The following is a 24,262-nucleotide window of genomic DNA, read 5'->3' on the forward strand; positions in this document are numbered from 1 at the left end:
TTCGAGGTTTTTTTTCTGTAGCCACGATTTTTAAAATAAATATACCATATAGTTATCAAGTTTAATCAATTTGCTTTTGAGATTTGCTGTCTCGCACGTTCTTTGTCCACTCTGTAAACATACAATTTTACATTTATATTTACAATTTACAAAAATTTATGTATGCAATTTTTTTTTTTTTTTTTTTTTTAGAGAAGAATGTTATAAAGTTGTCGTGAAAAATCCATAAAGAATTCTTTTAAAGATCAATTTTAGATGAATTTTTCAAAGTCAAGAAGTTAGAGATAAAACTAACATCACCTCGTATATTGCGGAGATAACAAACAGAGTCATTTGTGCTTCAATTTTCTCGATCCGATTGAGGGCAAACAAGATTGTATTATAAAATCGATGAATCGTTGCTTTCATATCACTTTCCTTGGAACGTGTCCTGAATTGGTTCACGCCTATACGTGCTAATTTTCCGGGACAAAGCGTTTCTTGTTTGACGTGTACGCGATATTCTTGACTTTAATCACGTAGAAAAATGCAAAGGGAGATATCGCTGCGCGATAATGTCTCATTTGCGCGATAACTCGATGAAAAATGTTAAAATTGAAAAAAAAAAAAAGGAATTTTTGATCGTGGAAGAAACAATGTTTTCTTTTTCTCGATAAATAAATTGTTAATCTCTATCTTTTTCTACATATATTGGATTATAAATTCGATTTAAACAGTTACTAATTCTTTTATTATTCTTTTACTTTACGCCAAATTACCTATGACCTCATAGTTACTTCATTTAATTCTTATAATAGAGTTTTTTATTATTTTAGAGTTTCAAAAAAATTGGTAAAAAATTAAAAAATTCTTGTTTCCAAATATTTAAAAAGAAAAAAAGATTGAAACATTTGAAAATTTATTTTTATGTAGAATATTTTATATAATCAAAAGTTTTATAAGCGAAACTATATGATTAATTCTAAAAAATGAGATTGTCATTTTTAATTTTAATATATATATATTATATATATTGATCTATTTTTATAAAATATCGAATATAATTGTAATTATAATTGATGACTTGAATTGAAAGTTTTATATCTATTTCATCAAATTTCCCGAATAACGTTTTTAGGTATACAATTTAAATTATTATTCTGAATATAAATTGTATAAATTCTAAATTATAATTTCCGTTATTAAAATTTTAATTATTAAAATTATTAAAATTATGTGATCACATGTAGTTATGTTGAACGTGTAATTAAAATATAATATAAAATTTGATATTATATGAAAATATAAGTAATTATTTTCCAAATTTTTCTAAGAAATAATTTTGAAATACAAAAATGTACGCTAATGGAACATTTAGTGACATCTATTAGATTTTCAGAATATAATTACGGACAAAAATATTATTCTATTGATAATATCACATACTACATTATCATTCAAGTTATTTTATATTTTGTCGTAAGAGGGCTACAGTTTCCTGTTTCTTTTAGTTCGTGATATACATCCGGTACGTTTTCTAGTGTCAGATTCTCGTATTTATTATTTAAAATATGTTAAATTAATTAAATTGACAGATTAATAATAGTTATAAGTTGTTATTAATTGTTTCGTGATATCATATAATAATTCTCATTGTCATATTTGATATATTTTTTATCGATCTCAATGGATTTAGAGAATCTATCTTTGCATGGCATTTTCAGCCGTATAACAACAAACGCGTGTATTTTGTTATAATATATCAATACTTTAATATTAAATTGTTTTCTGAGAATCTTTTTAAAAAAGCTTATATTAAAGACATTTCAGTTTGACGTTAAAGTGAAATTTTGTTTTGTTTTTTGTCTACAATTCGAACATTACTTTATCATAACCTAAAACATCGTATTCTAGAATTTGTTTAATATATATATTATTATTGCTTATTGCAATTAAAGCTTGATTTTTTTAAGCAATAAAATTTGTCGTAATATAATTTTATACTTTATAAAGTTCATATTTTTTTTTTATTAGAAATGGCAGACACACCTGCTGAACCAAAGTCCAAAACGAAAGCAACTAAAAAACCGAAAGAGAAGCCAGTAGAACCTCCTCCTTTAAAAAAGAGGCCTTTTAAAAGACACGGACGTCTTTATGCTAAAGCCATTTTCACTGGTTATAAACGTGGATTGCGTAATCAACATGAACACACAGCACTTCTTAAAGTTGAAGGAGCTAGAGATAAACAGGATTCAAATTTTTATGTAGGAAAACGATGTGTTTATGTATATAAGGTAACTTTCATTGTTTTCCTTAAATTATTTTATTTGAATTTAATATTGTAATACAATATTAAATGATATAAATTGAATATTATTATAATCATAATGTATTAATGATTTACAGGCAAAAAATAAGACACCTGTTCCTGGAAAGAAAAGCAGGAAAACAAAAGTTAGAGCTATTTGGGGTAAGGTAACCCGGCCACATGGAACCAGTGGTTCAGTACGTGCTAAATTTAAGAAAAATCTACCAGCTAAAGCTATGGGTCATCGTATCAGGATTGTAAGTTGTTTAATAATAATTGGATACTTATATATAATATGTAAATGAATTTGCTAATTTCATTATTTTGTTACAGATGTTGTATCCCAGTCGGATATAAAAAATTATTATTGTATAAAATAAACAAATAAATACCACTTTGGTACTAAATACCAGTTTCACTTTTTTTTCCTGCTAAATATATTTATTTTTTTAATTTTTGTACGTTCAAAATATGAATATTAGTTTATTTTATTTCATATTATTTAATACTAAAAATTTATTTTATTACTTGTATTAATTTTAATAAAATCGTATTAGTTTACGTATTTTTAAATGAAAAACATAACCTTAAATTTCATACGCGTAATATATTAAATTTTTCAGTTTAAATTATACAAATATTTAAAATTTTTTAAAAACTAATAATAATATTAAATTTTCTTAACAAAAATGCAACATACCTATATAAAGGAAATAAGAATTTAATATTGATTGCACAAATTTGAAAGGAAGCCATTTTCTGTCATGTACGTATAATCTACCTACACACGGAAACCTCAAAGTTCAATCTCTGCGTTGAAATACGCACAATACTAACTTACTATCATACCCAAATATTGCATGGTGTTTAATATTCTCGATGTAATCGAACTAAATATCGCGAGTTATTCGTTTCATTCTACGGGAGAAAAAAAATTTTCTCCTAACAGTGTCACAATGCTACAATCGTTAATCTAAACAAACTATAAAGAAAAGGGAACAAAGATGATGTTTTGCTGTTTGAGAAATTGTTTTGACGGCCTTGGCTTTGCCGCAACTCAAACACCGAAAAGAGAACCAAATCCTATATCTTTAGACACGTCTTATATGGGTAATTTTTAATTTTAATCTTGAAATAATTTTAACGATAGTATTTAAAATGTGTTAATGGTATCGTCGCATTTACATATACTGTATGTTCGCATTCCTAAAGATAAGTTGTGCATTTAATGACTCTGACGATTCATTAATCTTATGATAAAAAATTTATTTTCATATATTCTACATTAATATAAAAAAATTTTTCGAAAACTATAAAAACAGTAATTAAGAAAAATATTAAACTGGTGCAGGACATGAAGTTGTGATAGTAAAAAATGGTCTAAGAGTATGTGGTCGTGGTGGTGCCTTAACAAATGCTCCTCTTGTCCAAAACAAAAGTTATTTTGAAGTAAAAATACAACAAGGTGGCATATGGGCTATTGGATTAGCTACAAGGTCCACAGATCTTAATATTACTATTGGAGGAAATGACAAAGAAAGTTGGGCTCTTAATTATGATTCTATTATAAGGCATAATCAACAGGAAATACATAAGATTCAAAGTTCAGTTCAAGAAGGAGATATTATAGTAAGTGTAATTATAGTAATTATAAATCATATTCAATTTAAAAACTAATTATTTTTTATTTATCAGGGCGTATCTTATGATCACATAGAACTTAATTTCTATTTAAATGGAAAACCAATAGGTGCTCCAATAATGGGCATAAAAGGAACTGTTTATCCAGTACTTTATGGTAATATTGTAAATTAAAGGAATTTAATGTTTTAATAATTAATATTTTAAATAAGAAATAATTTTTCTTTATAGTGGATGATGGGGCCATTCTAGACTTAATTTTGGATAATTTTATTCATCCTCCACCTACAGGTTTTGAAAAAATCATGTTAGAGCAATCATTACTCTAGCAAAAAATATTATTATATAAGTGTCAATCCTTGTCTTTTTATTCCTTGACACTGAAAGCATTTTATGTCCTATATTTCTCTAACATAAAATATGGAATCAAAAATTGTTCTAATTTAGAAAGAAATTCATAAAACATAATTTTATGAATAAGAAATAATTCTCTTAATAATAATGTACAAATATATTTAATTAACGATTGCAAAATAAACATTTTAATTTATATCTTGCCTATATCATTTTTTTAATTGCATTTTTAAAATAATGTTTACAAAAATAATGCTTACAATATAATAGTAATATATATAATGAATTAATTTTTGTTTTAATTTGGTAATATTGTAAAACAACCATATTTCTTTTATATAATTGTTTAATAATCAAATAACATAATTTTAAATATGTGTACAACTTACATATAATATTTTTATATAATATATATATTTATATATATATATATATGTCTGTATAAGATTGTATATAATATTGTATACACAACAATTTATTGTTCCTTAATGATTTAATGGTATGGTATGTACACTGGCTTACATAAGGTACCATTGGCTTAGGCCTATACTTTATTTTATTAGGCTACTGTCATGGCTTTTTGTTTTCATTATTATTTTTGTTACAACTTAATTTCATGCTAAAAATTTCATATTACATATTAAAGCTAGGCTTTCATCCACACTAATCCAGAATGAGTATGTGCTCATTTTTTACAATGCTCACAATGTAAATACTTAAGTAACTATCAATCTCATAAATGTTTACAAATAGTCACAAGCATTCCATTGCATACTTAATGAGAAACATTTCAATATGTATGATAAAAAATGGCAGAGATAAGTATATGTAATTATTGAAACTAAAAAAATTAATAAAATAGTAGACAATGATTCTAAATATGTTATGTTAATTTTAAAATACTGCACACCCTGTGTGATTTAAGTTCGATCATATTATTTTGAAAATCTTAACATATAATAAAGGCAAGTACGCGAAAATAGCGATATATTGCTAAATCTGTTTCTGTGCATCAATTGCTTAAAAGATTGTTTATGTTTTACCCAAGTTCAATATCGTACCTATAATATATTATTATTGTACCTCTAGTATATTAAGTGGAAAGATAATAAAGTATATCTTTCGACTTAATGTAATTATAATGATCACTTCATTTAAGAACATATAAAAAATTTTCCTTTTTACAATTGCTTGTAATATGCTCTCTGCTCTTTTCATAAAAACTTATTAAATCTTTGGTCCTTAATGTTATTTTTAAATGATCATTATTGTTAATAATATTATAATGCTTAATATTATATATATTTGTGTATATAGATTGTTCATAAATTGCTCACTTTTGAATGGTAATAATATCAAATTAATTTTTACGTATTTTCAAATAATGTTCCAAAAATATTATAATTATAAAATCAAATTGATATTACTATCATCTACAAATCAATTAAAAAATATATTTAATATTTTTATAGGCTGAGGAACAAGAAGCCTAAAATTTATGAACAATAATATAAATGATATATTTTTCTAATTAACATAAATCATTTGTAATAGCAAAGCTAAAGATAACAGATCAATTTGTTTTATATCACTGATGGCACTCATTTTACAATTTAACTTACAATATAAGTATGGTAATCATACAGAAGATCAATAATATACGTTAAAAGCTGCGTATTCACCGGCGACTTAGAAAATTGATAAATATTTATATTTAACATACAAATGTACTTATGATGACTTGCTTAAGATGTTAGCTAAAATTCAAACATTTGTCGAGATAAATATTGAATAATATGGATATATTCGAGAACATCTATTATTAATCAATTAATAGAATCAATATTTTAATATTTCTTCGCTTCCATAGGATGCAGAAAATAACGAATTTCAATTCGATGTATGGCAATCATAAACGTTTACGAATATTTACGTTCGTATATGCCATGCATTTCTACCAATCATCAAAGAGTTTAGGGATCATTTACATAATTGGTGAATACGTCGCTAAAGAGAGCATTTGCATTTTGCTTCGTAATGATTTAATGTTAGTTAGTTACATATATCTAATATATAAAGGATATATTACATTTATTTCATGACTGGATGATGTAAAATATTTTATAATGGTAACCCATCGAGTCTTATTGCACGTATGATTCCAACATATTAAATATGCAACCTACATTTTTAATATAATGATTATTAATTTTTTGCGACAAATTCATTAAAATGTAAATTTGATACTTTCAATGTTTATGTGTGCATTATAATAAAAAATAAAATTATTGAAAGAAATATAGTAAAAATGATATTTGTGAGCAGTTAGACTGTTAAATAATCAATATCTAAAGGCCCTTACACACATTGAAATATATTGTGATCGATTCAAGCGATGGGTTTAAATTAATGATTCACATGATATTGAAAATCATAAAAAAATATTTCAGTCTCATGAAAACCATTGACTTAAACCCATCGCTTAAGTCGATATATGTGCATCGCAATATGTTTCAAGATCTGCAGGCTGCTTAATATTAAACACGTTTATCCAATGACCATTCGTTCCAACATTCACATGAACATTTTATCACTTAAACTATATAGATCGCTTTTATTAAACCTAATACCACTTCATTCAAATAACACTGCAAATGATTCTATTAAAAAATATAGACTTTTAGATATATTTACAAAATTAATTTGTAATATTTATCCTTCCATTGAAAATCACTATAAATAGAGATTTTTATACATGTATTATGTCACTTTTATTATCTCTTTCACGTATTAATTAGGAATATAAATTGTGATTTAATTTGTAACCTTTGATATAATTTTAAAGCAAGAAATATTTCATTAAAAATTTTTTCTAAATACAAGAATCTAAATACACTTATTATTTTTTAAAATACTTTATAATTTGCATTAAAATAATTATAAAATTTACAATACACGATACATATCGAAAGAAAATTTATTCTTTTTTGTTACGAATTCTTAAAATTCGCAAATATGAATATATTATTATGCATATGATAATAAAAATAAGAAATTTAAATAAAAAAATATGCTTTATAATTCATATCAATAATTTTAGTTACTAAATTATAAAACTAATTTTTATCACGTTTGAGAAACAAATAAATATAAAATATTGAGTATCATATAAAATACTACACACTTATATTTTTGCAAAACATTAAAGTCAATAGCTTTTTCTAAAATGTAAGTATACGTTTAAGAAATAATTATATTTTTTTTCTAGAATTGACTTTTTAACATAGATTAAAAAAATCTGTTTGTAAATTACATCTATACAAAATAATAACATTAACAAAGATTAAGCTTAATTGTGACATTTTAAGCAAAAATTGCATTGAATGGAAGAACTACTTAAAAAAAAGAAAATTTTATGAATATTTTAAAAATCATAAAAAAATTTATGTAATTATACATATATCTTTTTATATATATAGCTATTGAAAGAGGATCTAAAGATTATTTCAAAATCCTCTCTGAGCTCTCTTTGGTCTTATCCACAATATTTTCTATAAACACTTTTGGTAAGTTCCATGCAGCAAATGCATGTAATAATTCTATGTAAAAGACATTTTTTCTTTCAAGGATGATTCCCTGAGATGCTCAGATTCAGAGCAACATTTCATTTGCTTAGCTATGAATGCAAAGCATCAATAATATCTATCATTAACATACTTACATATCATTCAACATCTGTAGTATCTTCTATAACAGAATCCCAATTGAATTCCGTTGCACTTTGCCTAGAAGGTAATTCCCCAAGGTGTTGAAATCGTTGTACAAAGTATGGATCGCGATCTTTAAGTCGTTTGAATCTTTGAAACGCAAGATTCTTTGCGAAATCATAAAGTTCCAGATCCAGTCTGTTCAATCTACGCACAGCATCTAACTGTTCCACGCTTAGGGTAGCCATTGTGGCAGCGCTCAATGTCGCGTTATGTTGTTCAAATGCAACGGCAAATCTCATTCCAAATGTTTCTTCAAAGGAATATTGTCCCACCTATTCGATTTTAATTTAATTTTATAATATTTATGCACAATTTATGCAATTTATGACAACACAAATAAACAAACTGTATATAAAAACTTTGAATAATGTAGTACATTTCGCGGAAAAATTAAAAAAAATATATATATAAAAATAAATAATCAAAACGAGGAATAAGATTTTTTATATGAAATTCTGATACAAAAATTTTTTTTAAATATATGGTACATTCGTGTAACTAAATTTTAAAAAATTATTAACAAAAGTTTAAAATTTATTATAATAATTATTAAAGTTTATAAGCATTAAAAAGAAAATTAACATTCATTTTTTATGGTAGGATATATTTTTGAGTAAAGATTTTTAATTTGCATTATAAATTTAATCTTATTTTTATACGATCTAAAAATAACAATTTATATAAAACAAGTTTTCCCTAATATTAATAGATGAAAAAATTATTTGAATGCATTCTACAAACATATTAGTATTTTATACAAAAAAATATGTGAATATTTATGAATATTTTAAATTTGAATGATATTAAAACATAATATTCAAATAAAATTAGATAAATAAATAAATTTGTACAAATTAATTTATTTATTTCATCTTTTGCAATCATTATTCAAATAATTTTTTTTATTTTTCAATTTTTTAATTTTATTTTTGCGAATATATTAAATGCAATTAATTAATAATAATGTAAATATATTATTTTTAAAATATATTTATTAAAATGATGTATTTTTAAAATAAGAAAAATGCCTTTATAACTAAAACTAAAACGTTAAAAGCGTGGAATGTTTACAAGCATATTCACCGTCCATGTACGGGTGGGCAAGACAAATATTTACATTAAGAGCTACTTTCCAACAGATGATTCTTTGGTATAACATAAAATGTCTTGTTAATTCAGACGGATCAAGCAACTTAGAAAAAAATAATTTTTTTAAAATTTGAACAATTGATGAATAAAAATTTATAAATAAATCGAAGCATACAAAATTAATAACATTAATATGCTAAAATAAAAAATTTTAAACAGCTCTACAATATACAATACCAGAATATGATAAATGCAATTAATACACAATTAAGTAATAGTTAAATTAAAGATTAGAGATTATAACTTTGAACTTAAAGATACATGTACATAAGTATTTGGAACATGCGCAACATGTATTAATTTAAATTATAAATCCATCATTTTTTACCCATTAATAATGCAAGCAACGTATGAACACATACATAAAAAACTTGCATATTTACATGCACTTAGTTATCAATAAAAAAAAATTAATTCTTACTTTTTGATATTCAGTCAACATGAAGAAAGGCATGAATTGTAAATTGTGCTTAGCACTAGCCAACATGAGACGATCTCTCTCCAAACTGCTGAGTGTAGAATTGTAACAACCAACAATTGATAGATCAGCTAACATTCTTGTTTGACGATTGCTTGCCAAATTATATGGACACGCCATAAACTATATAAAATGAATATAATTATATTGTAAAAAAGGGACTTAATTTAAAGGGACTTAAAATCTCGTTTCATAATCATTATAATTATATGATTTTCTTCACTTGACTTTTTAATATATATATATATGTATTATATTCAATATAAAATATTTAATATAAATACAAATATATTTTTATATACTTTATAAATATATTTATATTTTAAATTGTATATATCAATCAAATAAATGTTGTTTTCATAGAAGAGAATATATCTATATAAAGGAGAAAAATTATTATATCTATCTTAGAAAAGAAAAAGACAAATACCCTCAAGATAAGGAATAATACTTATCTTAATGTATTTCTATATAGCTTTTAGATAACATTTTATTCATTAAAGAAATTATTGTTATGGATTCATGGAAAATATAATATACAAAGATATTTTCAAATTGAATATTATTTAATATTGAATATGAAATTTATGATATAATATTACCTGTTCTAAAGAAACTCCTTGCCAACTAGAACCAGGATAACATTGTGGTATATTTGCTTGAGTTCCTCCACACCAATGACGAGCTCCTCTCCATGTTGCACCTCTTTGTACATGTCTAAATTCAGATAAATATCGTGCAACAGGATCCCTTATTATAGTTATATAAAAGTATCTACGTTTTATCCCATCCCCCTCAATTTTATTTAACTCAGTATCAACACAACTAGTTAATTCTGTCCAGTCAGCATGTAGACCACATTTCCAACCAGTGGAATATCTTGAAAAAAGCCAATTTTCATTGCGATTTGGACGGAAACAAAAACAACGCTTGCGTCTTCTTTGACAAGAACATGGTCTTTGTAGATCTAGATCTCTAACTAAATGTTTTCCAAATAGTGTACCTCCTGTAATATAAAAAGAATTTTTAAAAATTGATAAATATTTTTCAATATATTAGAAATTTTAATTTTCTTGGTCTTTTTTTGATAATTATTGATAATGTCTTTTCTTGATATTATATATATATATATATAATATATGAAAGCAAATTTTAAGCAAATATTTATGATATGCATATTCTATTATGTATCTTGATAAAGAAAATCTTATGGGAAGCATACATGTGGAAAACAAAAAGGAAATACAGATATGCATGCATAGCATATTAAACAAAGCAACATCCCTGAATTGTTCTTTCTCTTTCTAAGATAGAGCTTGGAGGTTTCACAGTGCCTGATGAATAATGCAAAGATTCAGTTGTACAATGGTCAGAAGGGATGTTGCATTGTTTTTATTAAGCTATAGGATTGGTTGGTATTTATTCAAAGAAATCAAGATACAAATCAAACAAAAAAATATTTATATAAAGATTCTTAATAATAAGTTATTTTATATATTATATTATATAATTTATTATATATCATTTCAATATTTTCATTAAAAATAAATAATCAAATGAATTGAATTTTAACTAATATATAAATTAACATAAAATTATAATGGAAAAAAAATTTATATCAAAAAAAAAAAAATAAACATTTTGCAAAATAAAATTTTATTCTGATAAAAATTCTTATTGCATATTTTTCATAACTAATAATAAAAGAACAAAATTGATATATGAATATCTAAAAAAAAAATCTGAATTAAATAATAATGCAAACTTTACTTACCAGTCTTCTGAATATGCAAGAAAACGATGACATCGTGACCATTGATATCAAACTGGAAAGTATCATTGGTAAACACGTCGTCGTAACCAAGGCTTCCCTGAATACTCTGCAATCTAAAAGCAGGATGTACCGAGAGCAGGCCATTTTTGTCGAATTCGACGGAGACGGAAGACAAACCGGAGCCAGGACCAGCGGATAGACCCTCGGACAATCTTACGGACTCCTTGATCTCGCGGCTCGTTAAAGCACATACGTGATCAGGACAGAAGTAACCGAGATAAATGATGCCCGTGAGCGCGAGAAACAAACATATCCCTACAACGCTACGTAACCGAGTCCTCCGTGCTCGTGATTCCATCGTCGCGGACCTCTCGCATAAATTGTCCTTTATCAGGACCGAGAGTTCGCTAACGCCTTCTTCGCTTGACCGTCTGCCCATTATCGTACCCCATGTTTTTTTCTACCACTAAACACACCACGTACCGCTCACTAATGCGGTCTGACCAAAACTACGCTCCCAGTAAACGTCGGCCATGACAGATACTGTATCCCTACCATGCGCCTTGTCGTATAGTCACCCACTCGCGGTTCTCTTACGGAACATTGTCTGGTATTCGTCTGTAACAGTTTCTCAAAGTGAAGTGGGGAGATCAAGAGTTTATTTAAAAGTGTGAACTACGAGAAGTGTACGAAGCTATAACCGTCTGTATGTATATGCATATTTATGTACTATTACAGTGCGTCTATTTAAAGCAATATTTCGTCCTTTTACATCAGGATTTCGGTAAGTTTCATAGCTGTGTACAATGAAAGATTATTTTTTAAAACAATAATGATTATAATTATCTCTTTTCGTTTATGAGGAATATATATATATATAAATATATATATTTTTTACTTTTGAAACATTAAACATGTAATATTCTTGTTTGAATTAATTTAAAAGCAATGCAATAGAAGATTATGCGTAATAATCACGTAATAATCAGTTTCAATTTATAAAAATTTAATCATTGTTTATATTATTTATGAAAATTTCGATACAAATTCAATATTTTTTATGTTTAAACATTGTAATTATGAAGATATTAAGTTTTAAATACATAAAAATTTAAAATTGTGATATATTTATATTAGCGCCATTTTTGATTACTCTGAAGTAAGTTGCAATGCCAACAAAAGCAGTTATATATTGCATTACTTCAGATCATAGTCGTATACTTATTATAACCTAATTTTATCTGTCAAATTTTATAAATTTACTGTCATATATATAAATATTATCATTTATTACACATTTGTGGTGTAAATTGAAGTTATTTTAGTGGAATTTTTAAATTTTCTCAGGTAAGTAATATAATATTATTATAATTTTTTTTAATTTACTTAAATTGTACTACATTATTGATTTATAACAATATATATTAACAATATATAAAGTAATATTTATTAATTGTTATTATATTTAATATTATATATATATGTATTGAACATGGGTAAGTGTATTAAATTACAGTTAATTAAGATAAGTATTACAAATTCTTGAAACTCAATATGTTATATATTTATATATTTAAATAGTAATACATTAATGAAAATATATATAATTATTTTATCATTCTGTTTTTTAAATATTTAGAATGGCAGCTATCGAATTACTAGAAGATAGAGTTATTGAATTGGAAAAGAAAATATATGGATTTACAAAGAAAAAAGAAAATAATGATACGTTGGAAAATCCTGTGATAGATAATATTTTGCATGTAAATACATTAGTTTCCTCTGCAATGTCAGGAAGAGAAAAAGCAAATCTAATGATAAAGCGATTACCAGAATTAAATACTTACTTAGATCCAATAATTGAGAGTTCAGAAATTCCTATAGAGGCCAAACTTCAATTGTTGTTAGCAATGGCATCAGAAATAAAGCAAAATCATGAAATGTTAAAACAAATGCAAGAATTAACACCTGTATTAGAAACTGATCGTCTAAGAAATGTACCAGAATTAACAAACAAACTCAATGATTTGAATTTATCATACCTTAAATTATATGAAGATACCCAAGGATTAAATAATCATATAAATGAAGTTTTTTCCAAATATAATGATGTAATAACTAGTATTTCTAAATCATTAATTACTATAGATGCTATTGTAACAACAGCTGAAATTGCAGCAATGCCCAAAAAACAATTAGATTAAGGATTTATTATATAAATAACAAAGAATTATTTATTGTATAAATAACAATAAAATTATTTATATTAAAAATAAGAAAGCTTAAAATTCATTTAAAATACATTTATTTTTTATCTTAGCATATAAAAATACTTATGCATTCATCAATGACTATGCATACATAAACATATTTTATTATTGTATCTCTTCATAACAATGTATTTTATTAAAATACTCATATATTATATACATTTATCTCCTATCTATTTTTTATCCTATTCTATTGTTCATTTCAGAAATCTTTTTTTATGATTTCTGAGACAAACTATTTATTATTCAATAATCAAATGTATTTATTCAATGGTCTCTTGTTTCCAATAAATATTTTCATTTTGCTGCTACTTTTTGTAATATCTAATAACTGGATTTATATAAACAATTCACGCAGACATTACACTCAATCAGTAATATTACACTTCTGCTAATATTTCTTTGAGATAGTAAACTAGAAAGTGTATGTCAGCATAAATCTGTTAGATACAGTTGTTACACGAAACCTGTTGGGTATTCAGCAGAATAAATGAATGTGTTAAATTGTTTTACATATTTGAATACTTGTAAAACAGCATTCTTAAGAGACCTAATTTCCTAAACATGTAAAAAAAAAGTCTCTTACAATGTTAAGCATATTAAACAGTCACTTTATACAGTATTTACAAATAATCTTAATTGTAAATATCTTGTATTGCCAATTATGTTATCTCCGTCATCTTTTTACTTCCTGTGAGCACAACTTGCCACAGAATATTACAATATTAATTATCGTAAAGATATTAAAAAAAAAAAAAAAAAAGAAATCATTTAACATTTAGGATTTTTCTGATGCAGAACGAATTATGGCCGCGATTACGTATTGCTACCTATCAAATCCGCGTTCTTTGCATTTAAATAGGAACATACTGTGAAAAACAAAGACGGATATAAATTAAGTACATTGTTTTTGTTTCATGAATTTCAACAGGAACTTTTACACTCAATAGTTCCTTTTCGATCGACTTATTTAATTTATTCGTTCGTTCATTCATTGTATCATTATGATCAATTCGTACGAATTAAAAAAGAAGAAAAAATTCATCTAATATATTTTTTGTATTCTCGTGGAAAGAACGAAATCACGTTATAGCTCTTTAGCTTTGCGTTTGCAAAGCAGGTACGGAGTTTCGCAACCAAGATAACGCAGGTTCCACGCTCGAATAAATTGCCGGATGACCTCTCGAACATCTGCTGTGATGACTTAATAGACCTTGAATTTCCCATCTGACCGATCCTCCTCCAGATTCACACATTAGAGGTGCTCCTTCGTCGTTCTGTAAAAGAGAGAAAAAAAAAAATAGGAATAATAGAATAAATTACTCTTTCTCCATCTATTTTTCTTAATTCATAACTAGTATCGTTGATAGTCTACTATTATTTAAATTATTTCATTTTATCGCATAAGGCACAGAGTTGAAATTAATTATCTTATACAAGTAATATAGATGAAATTTATCTTAAACTTTATGGACATAATTATGATTTAACAATAGGACGACAGAAAGATTAATAAATGGAATTAAAAAATTGCGGAAAAGAGGCAAGAATCTTACGTAGCAAGGTCCTTTATTCGTATCAGTGAATCCAGCGCATATGTTGTCTTTCGTAATGAACCCTGCATAGTGAGTGGTCGCATTGCATTCTTCGATATCATACGTTGGCAATGGCAGGAAGTTGAGATACTTCTGCAAATCGACCTCACCGTTCACAGAAAATCCCCATCCAGCCATCACGCATATTTGTCTCGGCTGGAATTGCTAAAAGATAAACACACGCATATTTTAAACATTTCTTCGCTAATATCTCTAAACATTCTTGATATCAAATATTTTCTTAATATACAAACCTGTATAGGATGTTTCGGAAGACAGATGGCGCTGACATTCCTCGAAAAGATTAGAGGCTCCTCTAATTCCACCAATGCGATATCATTGTTATACAAGAATTGATTGTACTTCACTTGAGGATAAGGAATAATATTCCTTACAGGATGTGCTTTAAGCAGATTTTCACCGGTGAAAAGCTGCCATCCATTGCTCTGCTTATATCTAAAAAGAAAAAGACAAATATATCTGTTAATATTCAAAATTTCTTCAAGATTTAAAATATTGTTTCGAGAATTATAATTATATCTAATTAATTAATCGATTATAAGTTCCATTCGAATATTCATAAGATTGAATATTAATTTTCATTTTTTCAATCGATCTCGATATTTACCTGTGGATGCAGGAATAACTGGCAAGCACGTGCATAGGACCCAATATGCTGGCCGTGCAAGCAGCACCGAGTTTAGGTTCCTTCAATAGAGCCACGCTGGACCACTGTCCTTCGCTGGCCGGAGTTCCACCAACCAATCTCGCTGTTGGTCCTTCTCCATAATCGGATCCGCAAGAAAATTCTTGGCAAGTGACTTGCACGACTTTGTCAGAGACGCAGAATTCGACTTGTTCCAAATTCGTGACCAATGGCGCATGGTGATTGGGATTCGCCTTTAATCTGAAAATCTTCTGAGTTTTGTCCCTCGTTTGGAACTCTGTGCTCTCGGAACCGGCGAATCCTAGAGATTGGCAATAAGAGGTACTGAATTCCTCGCTCCATCCATCGGAGCAAACGAGACGGTACTCGCCGTTGTATTGTCTGAAAAGAGAGAAGTTATTCCAGTTATTTTTTTTTCTTTTTTATTGCAGAAAATTATTTGCGAAATTAATCTTTCTCGGTATAATTAACGATAATAATCGTTGTGTAGAATTTTTTTTTTCTACGTTTAATGAGGTGATTAAGAGAACGACACTGAAATCGTCGTTGTATCAAACCTTGAAATGTAATTGCGAAGTAGAATTTTATGTTAATTAGTTTCGGATGATGATAACGGAAAAATTAGGAAATAGAGGAGGTTAATAAGATTATTCTCAAAGTTAATTAAACATCGATAAGAGATAGATATGATTTGACGCAATGGGAATTATGTGAAAGAAATGATAAGAATATTTTAAATGACAGAGATATCGTTGTTTTATTAGAATTTAAGAATTTTAATCTTTAAATTTTTATATGACGACGTTTTATACGCACCTTACTTTCAGTAAAGGACTACTCGATTCTTGAGCACCAATACTCCCGGCGTTATCCTCTTTCTGTCCGTCCGTTAACTTTTTCTCTACAGTCACGTTCCCCATCAAACAGCCCCACTCGTCAGAATGATCAGGACAGTGTTCTATTCCATCGCATACTTGATTTTCGGGCACGCATCCTCCTGTTTCACACTTGAATTGATCGAGACCGCAATCGCATAAATTTTCGTCCTCTCCGTTCGCGCATTCGTCGACTCCGTTGCAATGCCAGGTCAATGGTATACACCATTTCTCGGTTGGACAGAGGTATTCGTCGTTCCCACAACTTTCGGCACAGTTGTACTCGTCTCGATGATCCTCGCAATCTGGTCGGCCGTCGCATTGCCAGATGCCAGGAATACATCTTCCTGAAATTAAACAATTGAATAAAGCAACGATCGATTAAAATACAACGAAATATTAAATAATACAACGATTCTTATTCCTCTGTAAACTTTGAAATTATCAAGTTACAAATAGACGAAAGAGGAAAGAGCAAGAGATTAATTTTAGAAACGTAAATGAATCAAAATAACTATATCAACTTCGATCCACCAGATGTTGAATTTTATTAGAATATCATGAAATAAATTTCACGTGATATTTGTGAAATGGATTAAGTGGATTGTCAGTACGTTAGATAAGAGAATAGACGTAACTAATTATACCACTAGACGATTCTTGTCAGACGACTTCGAGAGGGCATCCGCTAGCTCTAAATAGCTGGGAAGATTAAGCAATTTGCTCGAACGATAAGTATTGACACTGATAACCCGTAGAAAAGAAACATCTCGTCCGATATATCGAAACATTCCTCGCTCGATTGCGAAATCCTGCATTAAACGGGATCCCATTAAGTCGAGCGTGCGTTATGTCACGTTTTCCCTTTCACTTCTTCCCCTCTGATAATTCCGATTTGCATGCGATCAATCAATCCATGCGTAATTGTGAAAAATTTATTCTGACCTCTCGTTTTTTACTTTGTTCACGATTGGTCAAGGTGGAACGTAATTGGCGGAAGAAAAAAGTAAACTAGCGTGTAATATTATTCCAAAAGCCAGTTATTTAACCAGATCAGCAAGAAAAACATGGTGACCTAATTTAACAAGAAACACGCGAAGTTCTAAAAAATTCTTCGCAAGATTCTATGCAGAGAATATTATATGCAGAATTTATAGATTGAAATGTAAGTAGCGTACGCTCTATAAAAATGTGAATTGAATTTAAGAGAATAAAATTCTTGAGAATTATTCTTCTAGAGAACATTACATTCGATATAAACGCTACGTTAATAATAGAAATAATTTTTAACAACAATTTCTCGAAACTCTTTCAAATGTATTCGCATTCAATTTTTGTCACCTTTTTATCTCTTCACCCGTTTTTCAAAATTTCTGATATCAAATCTCTCGATCTAATTGACACGATAATCGTAATCATCAGTCAACTCACCACTTGGACACCTGAACTCGTCGAATTGACACTTCCATTCCTCGCAGTTCCTCTCGTCGCTGCCATCGTCGCAGTCGACGATTTTATTGCAGACCAGGTCTCGTTTCAGGCATTGCCCGCTAGCACATTTGAAATTTCCTGGACAACCTTCGCAGTTCAACTCGTCCGATCCGTCCGAGCAATCGTTCTCAGAGTCGCATTTGGCGGACAGTTTCACGCAATACGCGCCATCCCTCGACGTTCCGTTCACACATTGGAATTGTCCAGCCGCACATTTGGAAAATACGGCGTTCGAAGGTAGATTCAGGAACGAAACGTCTATGTGGCTGGTTGTTTCCATGGTTATCGTTTCCGGTGATTTTGTTTGCGTCGATGAAACGGGTATTGTATCAGTCGTGCTCGACTCTTTCGCGACTATGCTCGAAGGAATGGACGATTGGATTGTAGGAAATACCGAAGAATCTGTCATTTTTTCGTCCAGAGTTATTGGTTGTCCCGGTTCCATGGTCGTACGGTCATCGTTAGACGATTCGTTCGTTGATGGGTGTTCTGTCGCAACGTCTGATCGATGGAAATGATGCAAGTTTCGAAGAGGTATGAACGGTTCTGTAACAAATTCTGGCTCTATGATCTTCTCTGAAACGGGTATGAAACTGGGATACTTCTTCGCCGCGTCTGGCACCGTTATGCTGGTTTTACCATCGAGATTTTTCTTCTCGTCGGCGGCAGAGGGTCGAACATCCGTTTGATTCGATCCACTGGTCGTCTCGATGATTTTCAATTTTGGTACAGAGTTTTCTTCTTTGCTGATTATCTCTTCCTTGATGTCCCCTACAGTTTGTGAGGTTTCAGTAGACGATAATTCCGGTATATCCGTTAACACGTTCTCACCCTCGTTCCCCTCCAAATTCAACTCCTTTTCTTTCTTGTACTTGTATTTGTCAATAACCTTTTTGTCGATCGATTTCTTCTTCACTTCTAAAGTCTTTTCCAATGGAATCACTTTTAAATCCTCCTCCGTCAGATCCCCCACGTTTAAGTTGGCCTTAGGCGTGGTCATAACGAAATGCGTCCTGTAGTCGAATCTTATAGGTACAGTGTCATCTTCTAATATTTCGATCACTGGTTTAACATTCTCCGTGGTGGAAGTCTCCGACATTTTCTGCGATGATTCTGTCGTGGTTGCGGTCTCACTATTGGGCATCGAAGGAGAGGGTTCAAACGTTGAAGTTTCTGTCACATTCTCCCTCGTGTCTTCCTCGATACTCGTTGCCGTTGTCGCATTTTCCTCACTTGTGCTATTCTTATCCAACATTGAAACACTTTCCTGTAACGACCCGTTATCGTTACTCTCATTGTCCACGTTTTCCACCGCACTGGCCATCATCGAATCATCAGCAATATCGTTCTGACTATTTACCTGTTTTCCCGAATTAATTATTCGAGTTCCATTAGCATCCTTTCGTTCAACGCTATCAGGAGACGCGTTTTCCAAATTGCCAGTTTTCGTTTCGATATCTGACTTCATGGTGGAGGTGGTTAACAACGCATCGTTTTCAGTAGTCTGCAATTCTTCTGGCAGTATCGGTATCTGGGCGGTGGTTTTTGTCTCCATTGACACGGTGTGAGTAGTTGGCACCTGAACCGTCGTTCCATCCTCTGAGTTCACGTTTGCGTTCTGGCGTTCCGTGCTGTTGTCCCTTCGTTGAGGATTCTCCTCAGTCACAGTGGTGCTCTCTACTTTCTCAGTCGTCGACATCTCTTGCTGTATTTCCAATGGTAGCACAGGTATCTGAGTGGTCAACTTGGCATCCTCTGGATGCTTGTCAGGGATATTTCCAATCGTGGTTGGCGTGTCTTCGGTGTCGTTCATCGTCGCGTTCGTTCTATCGTTTAGACGAGGTTCATTCGCGGTGAACGATTTTCCATCATTATTTATTAACTCGTTAGATCCATCCTTAATTTTCTTGGATACTTCTGTGTCGTCCTGCTGATACCCTTTACTCAAACTGTCGTCGTTAATGTCGTTGTACTGATCCTCCACAGCATTCTCTTCTGGCTTTTCCGAGGACGTTTGATTTGTAACATTATCTGTCGATTTTTCGTTCTCCTCTTCGGTCATAACTGGGCCAGCTTCTGTGATTTCTGATTTATCTTTACTCGAATCGTATTTCATGGTGGTTTCGATCTCCTTGAACTGTTCCTCTAACGGAACCACTTTCAACGCTTCTTCATCTTCCTCGGAAATTATTCCACTCTCGTTCTCGCTCGCAACGTGTTCCTCGTTCCCAGCTGACTTATCATAAGTGAGCAGTAGCCCATTTTGAATCCCAGATTCCGTATCGTTACTTTCGACAACGTCCAACCCGCCATTTTTGAATCCACGACCAACTTCGTTCCCGGTCCGCTCATCATTCGTGTTGTCGCGTGCAACGTCGTTCAGAGAATCCTTTAATTCGGTTTCATTAGTGTTTCGTTTCGTGGAAGGAGACGTTTCTACCAAAGGTTTGTCGGTAATCACGTCCTCGACGTGGCCCTCGAAAGGATTGGGCACGTCCTGCTCGTCCTTGTCCAATCTAGGCGCCTTCTTCACTTCCTTTTCCTTCTGGACATCCGGCAAGAAAGGGGACATATCCTCCGCGTGCTTGTCATAGGCAGAGTCGAATTTCTCCGTTGCGTGTTCGACCGTGTTCTCGGGGAATATCGCTGGATGCAGGGGATGATTGGTCGAATGGTCCAAATTCTCCTCGTAGCGGACAGGATCGCTCGAAGAGACCGCGTTCTCCTCTGGACGTATAGTGGATTGGCGAAGAGTTGTCTCTACAACTTCCGTAGAGGATGGAATTTTATTTCTCGCCGAATCGGCGCCTGTCGATGATCCGTTCGAGGATTGTTCGGGAATCAATTGTGGAATAATCGCATGAGGATCGTGAACTTCCGTGGTATGCTCTGTTTTTGGTATCAGCATAATGTGCTCTTCCGTGTCGTTTACCAGCGGTTCTATCAGAGGTTCCACGTTATGGCCGAAATTCTTTGGCAATTTGGGGAAGACGGTCGTTGGCATGTGCTCAATTACGTTAGTCTCATTGGTCTCACGAGAAGGTGATTCCGGTTCCATAGTGGATTCATTTGACGATGTTGACGCATTCTGAGATTTAGGCTCTTCGTTAGGCTCCATCTCTGTGCTGTTAGTTTCTGCAACGGAATTCGATTCAGTTGCGCTTTCCGATTTGGTGTCTGTCATTGTATTAGGGAAGGTTATCTCAGAATTAGTGGTGGATTCTACTTCAGGAACTAAAGATTGAGGATTGATGGATGAGGAACTAGATTCTGACGAAGAGGTCATCGTTCCATCATTGTTCATGCTTATTGTAGTGTATATAGTTGTTTCATCTTGTGGCACGTTGGTTGTTTCAGTGACTTGTTCGTTTTTATCTATTTCTATAGGACTTGAAGTTGTTATCTTTTCTTCATTGTCTTCCATTACCGTTGTGTCTACAATTGTGACACTTGATTCCGAATGATCCTCGGAAAACGAATGATTAGACGTCATAGTCTCTTCGTTATTAGGGATCAGAGGTATCACTGGTAAAGGTTCATCATTGTTTACCATTTCGTTATTTGGTAATGTAGTTTCACTAAGCATCATTGGCGTTGTAGATTCTGACTCCATATTTGTAGGAACATTAGGTGTAAGTGTGTTTGCTGTTTCTTTTTCAACCTCAGGTGATTCTGTGAAAGAGGCTAATTCGTTAATTGATTCAGAAGATTCTTTATTCACAATTACAGACTCAGCAGAAGATTCAGTTTTATCGAGAGATATTTTCTCGGTAGAATCTTTTGGCACTATAGTGTTTTGCATTTCGGTAGAATGCTCAATAATAGAAGGCATATCACGAGATTTTTCATCATTGGATAATTCGATGGGTGATAAGGTTGATAATTCGTGTTCGGTAGAAGAATCTTCTTCCCTGGATATTTCAGGCCTAACAGTGAAATCTGATTGAAGAGGTAGTTCTGGATGTTCGATTGTAGTTAATTTTGTTGATAAATCACTAGCAAAATTTGTTTCGGTAATCGGTTCAGCAGAAGATTCTACTTCAATAGACGATTGCGATTCTCCAGTAGGTTCAGATTTATTAGATTCAGTAGATTGTGGTTCCACAGAACTGACTAGTTCGGTATTAATCGTTTTTGTGGAAGATTCTGGATAAAACTCTAATTCATTAGAAGACTTTGGTTCAGCAGACGGTTCAGACTCAGCAGATGGCTCAGGTTCAACAGACGATTCAGGCTCAGGAGATGGCTCAGGTTCAGCAGAAGGTTCTGGTTCAGCAGAAGGTTCAGATTCAGTAGAAGATTCTGGTTCAACAGAAAATTCTGGTTCAACAGATGGCTCAGGTTCAGCAGAAGGTTCAGGCTCAGCAGAAGGTTCTGGCTCAGCAGAAGGTTCTGGCTCAGCAGAAGATTCTGGTTCAACAGATGGCTCAGGTTCAGCTGAAGATTCTGGCTCAGCAGAAGGTTCTGGTTCAGCAGAAGGTTCAGGCTCAGCAGAAGGTTCTGGCTCAGCAGAAGATTCTGGTTCAACAGATGGCTCAGGTTCAGCTGAAGATTCTGGCTCAGCAGAAGGTTCTGGTTCAGCAGAAGGTTCTGGTTCAGCAGAAGGTTCTGGCTCAGCAGAAGATTCTGGTTCAGCAGAAGATTCTGGCTCAGCAGAAGGTTCTGGCTCAGCAGAAGGTTCTGGCTCAGCAGAAGGATCTGGTTCAACCGAAGGTTCTGGCTCAGCAGAAGATTCTGGTTCAGAACTGGATTCCATTTCAAGTTTCTGTTCAGTCGAGAAACTTGAATAATCATACGTCGAATGATCGTGTTCCAAATGATCATGCATTGAGTGTTCATGTTCCGAATGATCATGCATCGTATGTTCATACGTCGAATAATCATGCATTGAATGATCGTGCTTCGAATGATCATGCTTCGAATGATCATTCCAGTGTATCGAATCAGATTCGTCATTGAACACACGATTTTCTTTCGTTGTGGCCGTCTGCGTAGGTTCCGGTTCCACTGAAGAATGTACGTGATGTACGTGAAATTCATGCTCCTTATCTTGTGGCGCATTGTGCGTTGTTTCCGTGCTGAAGTCCAAATGATCCCAATTGTCGGGTCTCCTCGGTTCGAACACCGATCCAGGTCCTCTGCTTCTTCCCTGAACGTAATCGTGCACCACTTCCGTATTGGCCTCCGGCACCTCGTCGTCCATTTCCACATTGCTCAAATCATTCTCATCGACGCAACTTTTTCCATCACTGCCCAACATCTTTCCAGCTTTGCAGAAACAGACGAACAGACCCTTCGAATAATCGTAGTTGCACCCTTCTGAACACTCAAGACTCCCGCTCTGACATTCGTCGATCAACTTAATCACCTTTAAACTGTTCAAATGATAGTGTCCAATCATGTTGCCACTTTTCTGCAACGTTTTCTCGATCATCTGTTGCGTTTCTTCGGGGATGGAACGCGGCGGATAGCTTATCCTAAACTTCACCTCGCCGTCCCTGTTTATGTCATACACTTTAACGATCGTTTCGTTATCCACTGGCTGCCTCAACATGCTTCTCAAGTATTCTTCTATCTCCGTGCTCACTTGTCTGTACACTCTCGACTTGGGATCGCTTAGATCGTTGTCCCATTGGAACTCGTCTAATTTCAACACACCGTCCAAGGCGCTTGGCACCGTGTTGTAAAGGGTTTCGTCGGTCGTAGGCCAAGGTGGGAACGTCGAAGTCGCGGGTGGCGGACTCGGCGGAGGATTCTTCATGTATTCTTGACTTTCGGCCGTTCGTACGTCACCAAATTGCCGCGAATTTTGCTGAAGATTCTCCAGAGGTTCGGAAGTCTCTTGCGTCAAGATTACTCCGGCTAGGAACACAATCGATCGATTAATTGATCGTTAATTTTTCAAACGAAA

General features: G+C 31.6%; 5 protein-coding genes across 8 annotated transcripts in view; 3 read left to right on the forward strand and 2 right to left on the reverse strand.

Moving 5' to 3' along the window:
* The first annotated feature begins 1,431 nt into the window (after positions 1 to 1,431).
* On the forward strand, positions 1,432 to 2,694 carry RpL35A (ribosomal protein L35A). Of its 3 annotated transcripts, none has more exons than XM_012493366.3 (4): positions 1,432 to 1,507; positions 2,014 to 2,273; positions 2,386 to 2,544; positions 2,621 to 2,694. In XM_012493366.3, the coding sequence occupies exons 2-4, from the start codon at positions 2,016 to 2,018 to the stop codon at positions 2,642 to 2,644; spliced, it is 441 nt and encodes a 146-aa protein (XP_012348820.1). In that variant the 5' UTR covers positions 1,432 to 1,507; positions 2,014 to 2,015; the 3' UTR covers positions 2,645 to 2,694. The 3 variants fall into 3 exon arrangements, with proteins under 3 accessions (XP_012348820.1, XP_086758529.1, XP_086758521.1); XM_086902403.1 differs by having other exon boundaries at positions 1,484 to 1,721; XM_086902395.1 differs by having other exon boundaries at positions 1,484 to 1,532.
* On the forward strand, positions 2,621 to 4,480 carry LOC100872080 (SPRY domain-containing protein 7). Its single transcript, XM_012493356.2, has 4 exons — positions 2,621 to 3,397; positions 3,639 to 3,916; positions 3,983 to 4,085; positions 4,160 to 4,480. Exons 1-4 carry the CDS (start codon positions 3,292 to 3,294, stop codon positions 4,255 to 4,257), a joined length of 585 nt encoding a protein of 194 aa, XP_012348810.1. The 5' UTR covers positions 2,621 to 3,291; the 3' UTR covers positions 4,258 to 4,480.
* A 2,928-nt stretch (positions 4,481 to 7,408) lies between these two features.
* Positions 7,409 to 12,006, reverse strand: Hs6st (heparan sulfate 6-O-sulfotransferase). The gene is made up of 4 exons (XM_003690327.4): positions 11,454 to 12,006; positions 10,282 to 10,685; positions 9,623 to 9,802; positions 7,409 to 8,324 (listed from the first exon to the last, which is right to left on the reverse strand). The coding sequence occupies exons 1-4, from the start codon at positions 11,890 to 11,892 to the stop codon at positions 8,007 to 8,009; spliced, it is 1,341 nt and encodes a 446-aa protein (XP_003690375.2). The 5' UTR covers positions 11,893 to 12,006; the 3' UTR covers positions 7,409 to 8,006.
* Positions 12,007 to 12,604: 598 nt separating this feature from the next.
* On the forward strand, positions 12,605 to 13,733 carry LOC100872203 (dynactin subunit 3). The gene is made up of 2 exons (XM_003690329.4): positions 12,605 to 12,800; positions 13,093 to 13,733. The coding sequence occupies exon 2, from the start codon at positions 13,094 to 13,096 to the stop codon at positions 13,655 to 13,657; it is 564 nt and encodes a 187-aa protein (XP_003690377.2). The 5' UTR covers positions 12,605 to 12,800; position 13,093; the 3' UTR covers positions 13,658 to 13,733.
* An 8-nt stretch (positions 13,734 to 13,741) lies between these two features.
* The window catches only part of LOC100868390 (uncharacterized), a 65,369-nt gene continuing 54,848 nt past the window's right edge, over positions 13,742 to 24,262 (reverse strand). For both annotated transcript variants that reach the window (XM_086917941.1, XM_086917937.1), the window contains 6 exons: positions 18,292 to 24,213; positions 16,802 to 17,207; positions 15,947 to 16,366; positions 15,573 to 15,774; positions 15,280 to 15,483; positions 13,742 to 15,000 (listed from right to left, as the gene is read on the reverse strand). In XM_086917941.1, the coding sequence (XP_086774067.1) occupies positions 14,821 to 15,000; positions 15,280 to 15,483; positions 15,573 to 15,774; positions 15,947 to 16,366; positions 16,802 to 17,207; positions 18,292 to 24,213 (7,334 nt within the window). In that variant the 3' untranslated portion in view covers positions 13,742 to 14,820. The remainder of the gene's footprint in view (positions 15,001 to 15,279; positions 15,484 to 15,572; positions 15,775 to 15,946; positions 16,367 to 16,801; positions 17,208 to 18,291; positions 24,214 to 24,262) is intronic.

Source organism: Apis florea, unplaced genomic scaffold, assembly GCF_048593485.1.
Source record: "Apis florea isolate Af1SG1 unplaced genomic scaffold, ASM4859348v1 contig_1615_pilon, whole genome shotgun sequence".
Lineage (NCBI taxonomy): Eukaryota > Metazoa > Arthropoda > Insecta > Hymenoptera > Apidae > Apis > Apis florea.